Source organism: Bombus vancouverensis, chromosome 16 (assembly GCF_051014615.1).
Source record: "Bombus vancouverensis nearcticus chromosome 16, iyBomVanc1_principal, whole genome shotgun sequence".
In the NCBI taxonomy this organism is placed as follows: domain Eukaryota; kingdom Metazoa; phylum Arthropoda; class Insecta; order Hymenoptera; family Apidae; genus Bombus; species Bombus vancouverensis.
In genome coordinates this window covers 9,056,715-9,072,031 of record NC_134926.1, presented here as the reverse complement: position 1 = coordinate 9,072,031, position 15,317 = coordinate 9,056,715, and the positions used below count along the sequence as shown (strand labels likewise).

Genomic DNA, 15,317 nt, shown 5'->3' with positions numbered 1-15,317 from the left:
ATTGAGTGTGAAATAAACAAGGGAATATTGAAATAATTATAAAGTCAAAGATTGATGAAAACTTATTTATTAATCAGAAACAAATCAATCTTGGCTTGCATCAACATTTTCTGTCTGTAAACCTTTGAAAGAAGCAACTGGTATGTACGTAACAAGGGTGTACAATTTGTTTGCAGAATCTTCATCATCATTCCTTCTTCTGCTCAATCGTACACGAACTCTGAATGGTACATTTCTAGAAATATACAATGCAAATTAATAATATAAAATACCAAAAAATTCAGACAGTGACAGTTCAATCATAAATAGTTATAAATTAAATCAAACTCAGAAATATATAAAATTTACCTGATTCCCTTAGACCACAGTTGTTTGTTGAGTCGTGTATCAATCCTCACATCTGGAGTTCCCATTTGTTTTTCAGCAAATTTGCGAATTTCTTTGATAGCTCGTGGAGCACGTTTTTTAAATCCAACTCCGTGGAGACGTTTGTGGAGATTCACTGTATATTCACGAGTGACAACCTCGTTAATAGCACTTTTGCTTTTCTTCTCCTTAGATTTGGCCATTTTGTACTGAAAATAAAAATTGTCAAATTTACAGTTACAACGTGACATAACCAAATTTATCATAGTAAGAAAAGAGGAATATATAAAATAATTTTTAATTAAAAAGAAACTAAATACAAAACATACATTCTTACAGCACTAATATATATAATAAAATATTAAGTTTTACAGTTGTCTAAATTATTTTATATACAGGAAGAGTAGTAAACAAAACAGCGTTACACTCGTATATTCTAATTATAAAGCATGTTATATTATCGACGATAATATTAAACTCGTGTTATTGTGCAGTAATTAATCGATATAATTATACCGAAACTTATTTACTATTAATAATAAACAGCCGGATGTTCTCTGATTTTATTTGAAGTAAAAATGACAATACCTTTCTGTTCTATGGCTGAACGTAAAAGAACTGAAGTTCTTCGCGTTCCTAAACCCATCAATTTCTAACGGTAATATTTTGATAAAACCTAACCTATAAAATGTATTTGTAAGGCAAATGAATTTGCTAGTAACTTATGATATTATGTATTTGATATATAAATAAAAATTATTCGTATTTAGTACTGTTTTTACATTTTTCCCATGAAGCCATTTAAAGCGCGTATGTTCGTTTCTTGTATTACGTAAAGTATAAATTTAATCTTCAGAGAAAATCAATATTCTATAATTATATTTATATCCTATATATATACTGTCATAAGATAAACAACATATTTTTCATAAATCAAAAGTAAATAGGATAATATACTGATTTAGTAGTTTCAGTAGTTCATAAAACATTTTCAGTGAAATTCGATTACACTTTTTCGCTAAATGTCTCTTTAATCAATACTATATCTTTAACTAATACTTTATTAATATTCGAAAACGTAGCTTACTATGTTCTAATGTATTATAAATCAGATATTAGAATTTAGTGCTCCTCAGATTTTTATTATGAGTACTGGGCGACTCTACTCGTTGGGCAGAGTATGGTTTCCTGAATTACATAAAATATAAATTTAACCAATAAATAAATTAATATTTTATAACTATATTTCTTCCTTATATACATATATATAATTCTAATATATATATATATATATATATATATATATATATATACTTTATTTCAATGATACAATCTTTTCATAAATGAAAAGTAGATAAAGTGACCTATTATTAATTTTGCTTTTTATTAAGTGAAACATTTATAAAAACTTTTTATTAAAATTAAGTTTGAAAGAATAGCAAAGATAACTTTATAAACTAATAAATGTATATAATTAATGGCATATTTATTTCTTTACAATTGATACTTTATTAATAAACTGTGGATTTTAATGCATTTTTATATTTTTGTGGGCATAAATAAAGAAATAGAAATATAAATGGAAATTTGTTTCATCTATTGCATATTATGGATATTTTTACATATTATATGCATTTGTAGAATATATATAATATATCTATATAATATAGTATAAGGAATAAAAACCCAATATAAGAAGCTGGAAATAAGAACACAACAATCTCTTTGTACTTAACAGAAACTGGGTCTGGAAACGTAGAAGGAAGATTTTAACAATAAGGATACCAGTCTAGATATAATATATGGCGTAAGAAAGATCGCGCCACGATAGCTTCGAGGACGCTTGCAATGGTGCAAAATGGAGTCTATTAACCTGTGATGTTGATACAATTGTTTTTAATTATAAAAAAGCTTTTCATGGAATTAAAATGGCTGGTAAAGTGTGGAATACAGATATATGGAAAGCATGGGATAAACATGGAAAAAATGATTTGTAAGTGGTTAACGTCCGAAAGTGCGTTCGATTAATATTGAATTGATATTGCATACTTCTGTGCAATTGATGGTTGCAACTTATCTCTCCTGTTTCTCGCTCTTCTGAAGAGTTAATTGTCAATTAACAACTGTTTGCAGCCTCAAGTTAATCAAGCACAAATTTAAGGAAGGCAACACTGCAGGTGAGATTATAAGAATTTCTCTTAACAGCTTGAGCCATGTTTCCACACAAAGTGACAATTTTACGCGCGCTGAAATCTATCAATGTTACGCTTATCATATCATCAACGTTTCCATCTGTTTATGAAATAAACGATGTTCACATAGAAAATATTTCTCCCTGTTTGTTATCTGAGAAATATATTCCAAAAAGTAAAAATTTATGAAATGTATTTAAGCGCCAACGTTTCCTTATATTCTTTTATCTATGAATGTAAATAATTAGAGTGTGGATTTTTATGCAAATACATATCTTAATGAAAAACCTCAGTGGAAAATTGTTTTACGCATTGAATATTGTAAAAAGTAAAAGAGTTTATATATGTGAATAAAATATAATTTTGAACCATTTTGTATTTCAATCAAATTAATAAAAAGTTGATTCTCAAGTTCTTTGTTAATTTTGCATTATTTTTAATTTTGATATATGTAACTGTAAATTATAAATTATGAGGAATTGCATTTTTGAGATACATTTTACAATATATAATTATTATTTGATAGTTCTATATTTTTAACATATTTATGCGGTGTTATCTTTAATTTTAGAATGGAGAAGAGGATTATACGAATTAATTTCAAATGGAATCCGTGGGAACATAAAAAAGGACAATGTTGTTCAGACATTAGGTGAACTAACGGTAAGATCAATGGTCAATGACAATATTACAATAATTCATTTTTACAACTATTAGTCTATTTTAGTTCTCTTTTATTTAAAACATATTTATTTGCAGAATATTGATGGAGCAATACCATCTGCAATAGTGGATATATTTACACTGATAGATGCGGAAGCACATAATGAAGAAAGGAATAATTTTTATTATCTTGTAAAAGAATCAGAAAAGGTATCATTTTATAGGATAACAAAAGTGACTGAACTACTGGCTACATATTAAGATATTTCTAATGACATAATTAATTTGTCATTTGCTTTCTATATAGTTTCTCACAGATAGAATATTGAAGGAACGTTTAGAAATTGATACATTGCAAGATGTAGGAACTTTAAAAAACAAGAATTTCCAAATCAAATTTATTAAAGTGAAAACAAAATTGTAGTATGTATTTTTTCCTATTTGTTTAAGTAAAATATTCAATATAAAAATTAAGCTAATGAAGCGAAATCTATATAAAATATTTATTTACAGTTATAAACAACGGAAATTTAATTTATTTCGGGAGGAAAGCGAAGGATATTCTAAACTTATAGTGGAATTGAATCAGGAACGTCCAGAAAGTGAAGTAGCATCAATATTGGAAATTGTTAAGTCTCTTATCGGTAAAAAAATTTTGTTCCGATATATTCTGAATTGTATATTTTAAATGTATGGAACTATATGTATATCGTTCTTTTAGGATATTTTAATCTTGACCCTAATAGGGTACTCGATATTTTATTAGAAACTTTTGAGAATCGACCTCAAGATGATGCGCTTTTTATCCCTTTAATTCGGTCATATATGAGTGACCAACAGGTACTCTGCGAAGTTTTAGGATTTAAATATTGTTCAACCGTCAATGCTACTCCATTTTCATTGCAAAAAGTCACTGCACTCATGTTACAACATGGTGTTATTAAATTAGATGATATATTGCCTTGGTTGGTGCCAGATGATAAAACTATTATTAAAGAACACGAACAGGCAATGAAACAGGCGAAAGATTATGTTCGCAAATTAAGCGTAATCTCTACGAAAGACAAAGAGGACGTACCAGAGGAGAAAGAAACTCCACAGGTATCTAAACAGGTATAATTATATTTTATTAAAGATCTTATTAACGCCATTATTTTTTAAAAGGATAAATACACAAGTAATCAGAAGTTCGGGTTATGCGAAGCACTTTTAGAGACAGGAGCTTGGGAAGTAGCACAAAATTTATTCAATCGATTACCCGAACACAGTTTCACCGATCAACGTCCAATTGCATTAGCGCTGTGCAAAATGATTCAATCTCTTATCGAACCCGTTTATCGCAAGTAAATTCCATTCTAATACTTTCGTTACAGAGAATTCAATTAAACAAATTTAGAGTATGTTTTTATAGTTAAATTCTGTTACTGTACCTGCTACATTATATTTCAGAAATTGTATAATATCGCCAAAATTACAAGGTAGGAGAGTTCCACAATTAAAGAGCTCTCTTGCTCCGAAACTAATCGAGAGTCTCGAGGAGATCCACGATCAATTATTACCAATGCTTATAGTCCTTGGTCCCAATCTACATCATGATCCTGTTCTAATGTACAAAATCATGCGATTGTGTCATGCGGCCATAAAACAGTGTCCGTTAGATTCCAATAAGCAACCAATTGATAAAAATAACAATTTGTATTACGACGTGTTGACTATTCTCGATGTGGCGTTACTGCCATCGTTATCGTTTATGGACTGTAACTGTTGCGTTGCTGAAGAATTGTGGAATATCTTAAAATACTATCCATATCAAAATCGATATTGTTTGTACGCTCGATGGAAAAACGATACACCTTTGCAACATGCTGCTCTTTTAAGAAAACGAGCAGATGCGCAAAAGAAAATTAAGTCTATCATGAAAAGAGTGAGTAAGGAAACCATAAAGCCCGTAGGGAGGTCAATAGGCAAACTTACACATTCTTCGCCCGGTGTATTGTTCGATTATATTCTTATACAAATCCAATTGTATGATAATCTTATAGGTATGTAAATAATTTTATGATACATTCGTAAACTTGGAGATTTTCATTTTAAATAATTTTTACTATTTCGTGTATTACAGGACCTGTTGTAGATTCCCTAAAATATTTGACTAACATTTCTTATGATGTACTTGGTTACTGTCTTGTGGAAGCTTTAGCTGGTGCTGACAGAGATAGGTTTAAACATGATGGCACCAGCATATCTCTTTGGCTCCAATCCCTTGCTTCGTTTTGTGGAGCCATATTTAAGAAGTATAATATTGAACTTACTGGTTTGCTGCAGTATGTAGCTAATCAACTTAAAGCACAAAAAAGGTACGTTGTATATAAGAAACTAATTTCTTTTCAGTTAGTTTGTAACTGTCTAGATTTTGTACAAGTTCTCGTTCATTTTTATGATGTAATAATTACTTAATTGAATATTGAGTATAATGCGAGAAGTTCAGAAATTTTTAAGCTAATTAAGAATAATTATCATTAATGTGATATTCTTAATCCCTTTTTGATTTTTCCTAGTGTAGGATCTTACTACAATTAGTTTATTTAAAATGGATTAAACAGATATTGGTTAAACAGGAAACAATACTTGTTTAACGTGAACTAAATACAATAACGTACTATAATTAAGACAACTAAATAGTTAATTTGCAACTCTCGTCAGCACGGTTCCAACGCTCTCTCTCACGCGGACTACACTCTTTCGACAACGCTAGCAACACTATCTCGACAACGCAATTCGCACTCTCTGACTTTTCGATTCACATTCTCTGACTTCTCAACTAACACTGACTGTTAATTCGTCTTTCTCCCTTAGCATCCCTTTGTCTTTTCTCTAAGCCCCACTACGCACGTGTTCTGTAACCGCTCGTGACCAGGGTCATGCCCCCGTAACTATTCGATTGACGGACCGGCGATACATTGATGAGCCTGTCGGCACTTAGGTTTTCTCGCGACATTGTTTATGGTTTGCCTGATATCTCTTAGGCCTCTCATCCACGATACTACATTAATAAATTACGAGCTTTTTTCCGTTAACAACAGAAAGCTTTTACTAAATATATGTTATGCTCTTACGGCTCATACACTTGAATACATAGAAATTATCAATTGTATTTCAATTCTGCTTAAGATTTATCCAGACAAACAGTGTATTTCTTAAATAGAGAGTTTCTTTAAACATGTGTGATTTAGTACCACGTGTAATATGGCAATAGAGATATTCGAAAGAAACCAAAAAGATTTAGATACGAATTTTGATGCACTGTTTGTAATTTCAGAATAATTATTGCTCACAAAACATGAAAAAAATTCAATCGAATTGTAACAAATATACTATGAAGACTTTTTAATTGCAGTGAACATACATACACTATCATTCTGCCATAATAGTTCCTAAATGGAAACATCTAGTATCACTGAGTAAATAAAATTTACAAACTTTTCATTGCAATGGAACTTTACCAATGATGATTCCAAACGTGTGGCAATATAAGATTCTCTCTTCATTTTTTTAAAACGTATCTTTGGTTGTAATATATTTTCGTTTTTTATATATTGAGCTACTTAAAATTCAATAAAAATACAAATAATTGAAGAACAGTGGAATAAATTTTATGGATTTTATTCTGCACTTCTGTATTAACAATCCATTATTGCAATATTTTTACGAAATGCGAATTTTCTATTTTGGTATAATAAGATATAAATGGTTTTTGGCATATACGTTCATATACATTTTATTGATAAAGGAAACTGAAAAAATGACTAAAAACAGTTGTGGGAAAGGGAAACATAGATACTGAATACTGAATCAACCTGTGTAAGTAAAAGATAAATGGATAGGAAAATGAAACACCTTAGCATCGAACATTATAATTTGCAAGCAAATATAAAGATCATAGAGAAACTCGCATTTATAATATATTAAATACAATAATTTAAAATTCTATTACTGATAAAAAGAGAGCTATACATCCTAAAAATATCAATTATCTTAAGATGTCAACAACATGGAATAATAGTATTTGATAGAAATGTTTGATCAAAGATATCTAAGTAGAACAAGAGCTGAAAAAGCTACTGAGTTCAGACTTAAAGAATACAATTAGTGAGAAATATTGCCACTAATGCTATGAAAGCCTAGAAGGACAAGGTAAATACTGAATATTTGTTGTAGTAAAACTTGCTTTGGTATTTATTTAAGAGATTTTAATATTGATAAAGCATGTTGCAAACATATTAAAATATTTCGAATTGTACTTTTTCTTCCTAGGTATTAAAAAGTTTGTAAAAAAAGAGAGAAATATTAAAATTTTAATTAATGGACAAAAGGCTTTGGATAATATAATTTGAACGGAACAGATATAGAACAAAAGGTGATAAAGGCTAAGCAAATGTATGAATCTCTGCAATAAAAAGTATGAAATGAGGATTCCTTATAATAGTTTTCAAAGGAACAGTAGAGATGTTTATTGCAAAATACAACACTAGATATATTAAAAAAAGAAAGAATTAACACAGATTATAAATCTGTCATACATTAAAAAATAGCATTATTAGTAGATTTGTATTTTGTAGAAAATACGGAGACAGGATTTAAGTCTTATCGCTATAGATTTAAAAATGAAGGAAAAAGAGAAAAATTATTTGATAATTTTTAGATATATAAGTTCATTTATATTATAACATTATATAAAAATCTCATAACTGTTAAAATTACGCATATATTCTCTTACGCAATAATCTCATTTCTTATGTTTTCATTTATCATATTCCAATTTTTATTTTTAAAGTTATTTAAAAGTATTCGTTAGCAATCATTTTTATTCGTAAAGTATCGATAGTAGTATTCCTAAAGTATCTTGCATAATAATGCCTACGAAAACCACGTAATATTGCGCAATGGGAATAATAAACTTGAGATAAATAATAGTTATCTTATTGCTCACTTTTATTTTCAGCCTAGATTTATTAATATTGAAAGAAATAGTACAAAAGATGGCGGGTATCGAAGCCGCTGAGGAGATGACTTCGGATCAGTTAGATGCCATGGCAGGTGGAGACTTATTAAAAAATGAAGTAATTTCATTAATATATTTAATTACACTATACATAAATATCTATTATAAAGATGTTTTACAATTATACAAAATGTTCCAGGCTGGCTACTTCAGTCAAGTACGCAATACAAAGAAATCATCGCAACGTTTAAAAGAAGCTCTAGCTGAACATGATCTTGCTGTAGCACTATGTCTTTTAATGGCACAGCAAAAACACTGTGTTGTGTATAGGGAAACAGATAAATCTCATCTTAAACTCGTGGGTAAGCATTATAATAATATTTTTAATATTTTATTCTCTTAATATTTACAAAAAAATTTATTTGCAAATTGTGTACTTAAAATCATAGGAAAACTATATGATCAGTGTCAAGATACATTAGTTCAATTTGGTACTTTCTTGGGATCCACTATGACAGTAGATGAATATGTAGAAAGACTTCCCTCCATACATTCTATGCTCCAGGACAATCATATACATTCTGATGTCGCATTTTTTCTTGCAAGACCAATGTTTGCACATGCCATTAATGTAAGTTTCTTCTTGCATAATAAATATTACAATTGTATATGAGAAAATAGTGATTACATTAATCGATAAAGATATAATTACCAATTTAGGAAGTATTGTTATTGAACAGATCTAATTTTACATGTTGTTCTCAGATTAAGTATGATGCCCTACGTAAAGCTGATCCAAATTACAAAAAGATGTCAACTGCTATGAAGCAAGCAAAGTACGCAGAAGCTGCACAAGCAGTTATGGCACCTGTTGCTCAGTCAGTCAGACCTTTACATCCATTGAAAGTATGGGAGGATATCTCGCCACAGTTCCTGGTGACATTTTGGTCCTTATCTATGTACGATTTGTATGTTCCTGTGGAGAGTTACCAGAGAGAAATTAACAAATTAAAGCAACTCGCGGCACAAAGCGCCGATTCCAAAGATGTGGTGTGTTAATACCTTTTCATTCTAACAGCGATTTTTATAGTTCGCTTTTAAATTAATATACCTTTTTCTTTTTTTCAGAATGTTAGCAAGGGAAAGAAAGAGCAAGAAAGATATACAACTCTAATTGAGAAACTACAAGATGAAAGGAGAAAACAGGAAGAGCACGTTGAAAAAGTATTTGCATATCTAAGGTAAAATTTGTTCAATTTAATATTTATATGCTCTGTGGAAAAACTTTTTAATAATATTGTTTTATTAATATCACTTTATTAGACAAGAGAAAGATACATGGTTTTTATCTCGAAGCGCAAAATCAGCGAAAAATGAAACGATAACGCAATTTCTACAACTGTGTCTGTTTCCTCGATGTACATTTACAACCGTGGATGCCATGTATTGCGCCAAATTCGTTCATACTATACATTCTTTAAAGACTGCGAATTTTTCAACCCTTCTTTGCTATGACAGAGTAAGTGTATACTTTATTAGAAATTTACTCACTTTATGTATTACATATTGCATTATTTATCACGTAATATTTAATCTTATAGCTTTTCTGTGATATAACATATTCAGTTACCTCATGTACCGAAAACGAAGCGAATCGTTATGGAAGATTTTTATGCGCCATGCTGGAAACGGTAATGAGGTGGCACTCTGAGAAAGCCATATTCGATAAGGTATATTATTTTATAACATACTCAATAAATCCAGATGATTTTATATGTTTATCTTTCTTTTAGGAATGTAGCAATTATCCGGGATTTGTAACAAAATTTCGAGTTAGCAATCAATTCTCTGAAGCCAATGATATGGTAGGATTTGAAAATTACAGACACGTGTGTCACAAATGGCATTACAAAATTACAAAGGTAATGGTTTTATGTGATAAAACTCTTTTTTAACTGTAGATTAATATGCATCATTTATACAGGCGATTGTAGTTTGTTTGGATTCTAAGGACTACGTACAAATAAGAAATTCCTTGATAATATTAATAAAAATATTACCACATTTCCCTGTTCTGGCAAAATTATCTCAAATTCTTGAACGTAAAGTAGAAAAAGTGAGAGAGGAGGAACGTGGACAACGCCAAGATTTGCACGTACTAGCAACGTCGTACAGTGGCCAATTAAAAGCCAAAACTCCAAACATGATTCGCGAAGCAGATTTTCATCACGTAGGGGATAAGGTCTGCCTTATTTTTATTTCATTTTTATTTTCCTTACTTAAAAATCAATTTTTATATTTATCTAATAGACTGGGAAAGCACAAGATACTTCAAATAGTGATAATTCGGATAAAGCTGGCGATGGAATATCGAGTAAAGAAATTACAAACGGCGACTCTAGGATAGAGAAAGAGAGTAAGGATCAACGAGAAAAACGAAGTGCATCGAATCAATTGCATCAGTAAGTCGAGCGACACATATTTCAATTTTTACTTCGAAAATAATCAGAAGATTTTACCGAGCTTTTATTAAATATAGTGACAGCTCGGAAAAAATTAGAAAAAAAGAAGAAAGCAAGGAAAGTTCTGAAGGAAAAGATAAACATTTAAAAAAGGACGAGATTAAGGAAGAGGACACAATAGATAAAAAAGACCGAAAATACTATAAAGTAACTATAAATTGGTTGAAAAATTATTCTATATAGTATAATAAGTGCATTGTCATGTCATTAATTTAATTACAGGAGGAACACTATTACGGCAGTGGTGTAGATAATTTAGACCGTGACCTTTCTAGTGTATCAAATAGTAGTGCTAGTTCTGGACCCACACAAGATGGATCAGATAGAGGTTTGCATTAAAAAGTTCTAAATATTGCCATTACATAATCACAGTTTCTTATAATATCTTTTAGAGAATATAAAGTTGTGTCAACTGCTGACACAATAAAAGAAAGTACTTAGGCAAAAAATACGTGTATTACATATATATATATATATTCCAATTTATTCCAAATTACAAAACCGATAATCTTTAATTTCAGATGCCAAAAGAAGAAAAGTTGAGAATGTACAAAAGGTGAGAATTATTAAATTTTACAATAATATTTTTCCTATATATTTGTGTAATTTGATTTTTAATGTTAACAGGAGGGTAGACGTGCTGAGGGAAGTCTTGACAAAAAAGAGCGCTCGAGTAAAGGCAAAATAAGGGACGAACAGAAAGAATTGCGCAGAGAAAAGAAATTTGCACGAAAAAGGGTATGCCTCAAATTTTTAATAAATGACACATTAATAACATATTCTAGTTTTTTCGTATCTTGCAGGATAGGACAGACGAATCAGCAGTCACGACCGAACAGAAAAGAAGAAAAGATGATGAGAAAGGTAAACATTTTTTCAAATAATATAAAATCTGTTCTAACATCAATCTCTTTATATAAATAATGAGGATGGTTTTCAGCAAAAGGAACACATCAAAATGGTGATATCCCGGAGCATAGGGAAAAACATCATTATAACAAGGTTAGTAATTCTAATTGAAATTTTTCACTATTCATGTATCGAAGATATAAGAAATTGTATCTTTATTAAGATACATTCGAATAATTTCGAATACTTCATTCGTATTATATTCGATTGAATAGATTTTCTAAGGTATTTGCGTATTGTTGAAATGGTCATAAGTAGGTCATTACTTGTCTTTCCCATATGTACAGAAAACATAAAGAACTTGAAAGAGACTTGCGTGTAACAATCCTATTGATAGAAACGTAGAAGATAACACATTTCGTAAAGAACGTGCCACACTTTTTTTTCGTAAATCCCGTTACATCAGTCTTACATTTTGTCCTAAACATTTCTGCCCATAAATTAACTTTTTAATCATTTTTCTAACACTATTCCTTGACCCCTTAGTTGATAAAGACGTCCGCTTCGAGTACATTGAAAAGACGAAATGGGAGACAATAGCAAAGACCAGAAAAACTAGGTGATACTATCAAATACCCAAACGCCAATTGCAGGATAGCATGGCATTCAGAAGATTCATATGAGAATGTATTTTCAGGAAAAGTCACCCTACACAAAGGAACGTACTCATGAACGGGAGGGCCGCGAAAGCCGGGACAAACAATATCCTTTGACAATACATATTAATAGGCAGAGAAAATGTCGCAGTTAATAACATAAGAAAATTTCCATTTTCAATTATTTAAAAAAATAGAGAAATATGATCCTTAATTTTGAGTACTAGGAGAAGTTCGGATCCCAAACGAAGATGATGTACAACAATGGAAAAAATTTGACTTAACATTTTATATACTACGTTTGGTGTTGCATGTAATTAAGGTAGAATTCAAATAATAAAGAAAAAAGATAGCGAATAAATTGTATATTATATTAACGTCCAATTTTATAAAATAAAGTAGGTAACAAAAGCACTTTGGTACATGTTCTATTCAGTCTTAAATTTGTACATACGATTCGAATTTTATATAATTTATAATAGGACTTATCGATCACCGCAATAAAAATTCATTGATGCGGCACTTGTTTCATTCATTATTGTTCCCGATTCTTCCTTAATAATCGAGAAGAAATATTACGTTTCTTTCTGTATAAAAAAAATCAGCATAAATATTTTATTATACAAATTACATTCATATATCTTTTTTTCAGTTTTTTTCATTTTACTTCTATTAGATTACTGTAATTATAATATCATGGAGAGTTGTTGATGAAATTATAATAATACTGATCCGCTTTCAAACTTTCTTCCTCTAGACGTTTAAGTCTCATCTTCGCATCCTGGAGAATATCTTCCGTTGAACTACTTTCGCTAATAACTGTATTTGTATTAACAGTTTGAGTTGGAACTTCTATGTTAATGGGTCTTAATGAACGTATTCCTTCTACTTGTTGAGACAACTGAAGAGCCCGTTGTGTTATCTGTTCTATTCTTAATTGTTGATCTTGGATAAGAGCATTTAATTCTTCCTTTTCTCTAGTAAGAACCTCAATTTTATCCTCTTGTTTTATATCGTTTACAATATCTGTTTGTATTTCAATGTTTCGTAAATAATGATTAGATGATTCTACCAGATCTTCAGTTTGCACACCTTTCTGATCACATGTTTTTTTTAATTGTTCTTCTAATTTTTTATGGTCATCTTGCTCCCTTTGCAATCTATGTAAATCAGAATGTGTAATAACAAAAAAGAAATTGTTAATTTTATGAATATTAATGTTATAAATCATATATTATACCTATCTGCTTCTTGTAACAACAATCTTTCCTTTGATGTTAATTCCATTTCTTTTTGCAAAACTTGTCGTTCATTATTTTGCCTTCTTTCTTTTAGTTGTTTTTCTTTCAAACTCATATTATGCATAATATTCTATAAAAAAGATTTATATTTTGTTATTTTATTTCAGTTGAACTAATTATAGAATAAAAATTTGTATTACCTGAACTTGATGCAATTTTATATTTAATGTTGCAAGTTGTTGCTCAATGAACATTGCCTGTTCTTTTAACATCATTTCTCTCTTGCGCAGCTTATTGTCGACTATTTGTTTGTGCATGGATATTTTCCTTTTCAGTGCAACTAATTTTTCTACATATAAATTGTGAGCTTGCCAAGAAAATTCAGTTTGCGTGGACTCATTACAAAGAGATATATTTTCTCTTATAGGCACATCATTGTGTATGTTATAGGAAAACATAGTTATACACTTTAATATGCATAAAAGCAAAGGCATATCATTTTCTATGTACTGCGATATAACATACTGTCCTTTAGGATCATGCGGATTGATACCTAATGTTTCCAAAACATGCAATATATAATCACTTTGCAATTTTTCATTACTCTCCTCCTTGCTGCCATCGGTTTTTTGAACTGTCTTAGTAGAAAAGTTAATTAACAGAGGTGCTTCACTAGCAAATACAGATAGTGTATATGCGTAATTGTGATTAAATAAATATTCTGCTACTAGTAAATCATAAACGTACTGTTTCGCAGATTTGGGCTCATCATTTTTTAAAACAACATCTTTGTTTTTTAATGCATTTATTAAATTTTGACGAAGATGCGTTCTTATGTTTGATATTATCCCACATTTTTCAAACCTTGAAACATAAAACCAAATAATAAAATACGAGTTATTATTTATTTAACCTTAAAATTTCTTCGTAGTAATTTTCAAATTTTATAAAACTTACCATTTGTACAAAGTAGAATAATATTCTGGGTCCATATTACATTAAAAATCTGAAATAATTATTATAAAAGCTTCTCTATAAAAGACTCAATTTATTTATTATTTAGTAAACACTGTTGTATATGTATACAAAGTTTATATCCCATATGTTATATATCGATCTGTCGATAATATTCAAATAATAACGGTTCTAAAGCGATAAATACAACATTTATATAAATATATATTAATTTATTACGCATATAGTTCTTCAAAAATTGCTTACATTTATGTACATTCTATAGGAATATCCTATATAAATTAAGTATCATAATTATACAGCGGATTTTTATGCAAATTCGTATTTTTGAGAATATAATTATAAAAGTAGAACCTCGTTGGAAACGTTCATACTATGTGCATTCTGCGCAATTTTGTACTTTCAAATATTTCTTACAGATTTCCTATAGATGTAAATTTCTTACAGATGCATACAAATCTGCAATCTAATCATAATTATCATTAATACACTAAATTAAATGGATATTTATGTATATTCAACCAGTAAAACAACCCGCAAAATGATCCTTAGCGTACAAATAAAATGGAATTTGATGCGTCCGAAGAATACTATTTAATCTGGCTTAACTGAACTGTTACATGCAAGCTTAGAAAGGTTACATGCAAGGTTGATATATAATGTTAATGGACAGTAATTAAGTAACATTATAAAATAATAAATTAATAATTCTATAAAGTATGATACATTTCAAAACATGTAAAGAAACTAGACATTTTTTATTAAATTAAATCAATATTAAATAAAACGCCTGATTTTCGGCGTTCGTCGGAAAAAGTTCTTGACGTCTCGATGTCAAAGTCTACAATGGC

At 29.6% G+C, this 15,317-nt stretch overlaps 3 protein-coding genes across 7 annotated transcripts; 1 reads left to right on the top strand and 2 right to left on the bottom strand.

Moving 5' to 3' along the window:
• Positions 1-51: 51 nt before the first annotated feature.
• RpL31 (ribosomal protein L31) lies at positions 52-1,062 on the bottom strand. Its single transcript, XM_033343077.2, has 3 exons — positions 955-1,062; positions 349-575; positions 52-235 (listed from the first exon to the last, which is right to left on the bottom strand). Exons 2-3 carry the CDS (start codon positions 567-569, stop codon positions 85-87), a joined length of 372 nt encoding a protein of 123 aa, XP_033198968.1. The 5' UTR covers positions 570-575; positions 955-1,062; the 3' UTR covers positions 52-84.
• A 1,121-nt stretch (positions 1,063-2,183) lies between these two features.
• Positions 2,184-12,772, top strand: tho2 (THO complex subunit 2-like protein). Of its 3 annotated transcripts, none has more exons than XM_033343081.2 (28): positions 2,184-2,359; positions 2,500-2,543; positions 3,130-3,221; positions 3,318-3,431; positions 3,529-3,644; positions 3,735-3,865; positions 3,943-4,322; positions 4,386-4,564; positions 4,671-5,263; positions 5,344-5,578; positions 8,224-8,341; positions 8,423-8,585; positions 8,673-8,854; positions 8,989-9,273; positions 9,352-9,464; positions 9,547-9,742; positions 9,825-9,953; positions 10,017-10,145; positions 10,208-10,453; positions 10,534-10,685; positions 10,763-10,892; positions 10,968-11,073; positions 11,267-11,301; positions 11,373-11,483; positions 11,549-11,609; positions 11,686-11,747; positions 12,292-12,356; positions 12,475-12,772. In XM_033343081.2, the coding sequence occupies exons 1-28, from the start codon at positions 2,295-2,297 to the stop codon at positions 12,503-12,505; spliced, it is 4,263 nt and encodes a 1,420-aa protein (XP_033198972.1). In that variant the 5' UTR covers positions 2,184-2,294; the 3' UTR covers positions 12,506-12,772. The 3 variants fall into 3 exon arrangements, with proteins under 3 accessions (XP_033198972.1, XP_033198970.1, XP_033198969.1); XM_033343079.2 differs by having other exon boundaries at positions 2,185-2,359; positions 8,989-9,270; positions 10,208-10,465; XM_033343078.2 differs by having other exon boundaries at positions 2,185-2,359; positions 10,208-10,465.
• Positions 12,601-15,101, bottom strand: LOC117161502 (uncharacterized). Of its 3 annotated transcripts, none has more exons than XM_076625218.1 (5): positions 14,713-15,101; positions 14,449-14,497; positions 13,692-14,355; positions 13,491-13,621; positions 12,601-13,410 (listed from the first exon to the last, which is right to left on the bottom strand). In XM_076625218.1, exons 2-5 carry the CDS (start codon positions 14,481-14,483, stop codon positions 12,945-12,947), a joined length of 1,296 nt encoding a protein of 431 aa, XP_076481333.1. In that variant the 5' UTR covers positions 14,484-14,497; positions 14,713-15,101; the 3' UTR covers positions 12,601-12,944. The 3 variants fall into 3 exon arrangements, with proteins under 3 accessions (XP_076481333.1, XP_076481332.1, XP_076481334.1); XM_076625217.1 differs by having other exon boundaries at positions 14,449-14,637; positions 14,713-15,100; XM_076625219.1 differs by lacking the exon at positions 14,713-15,101 and having other exon boundaries at positions 13,692-14,125; positions 14,239-14,355.
• Positions 15,102-15,317: the final 216 nt, after the last annotated feature.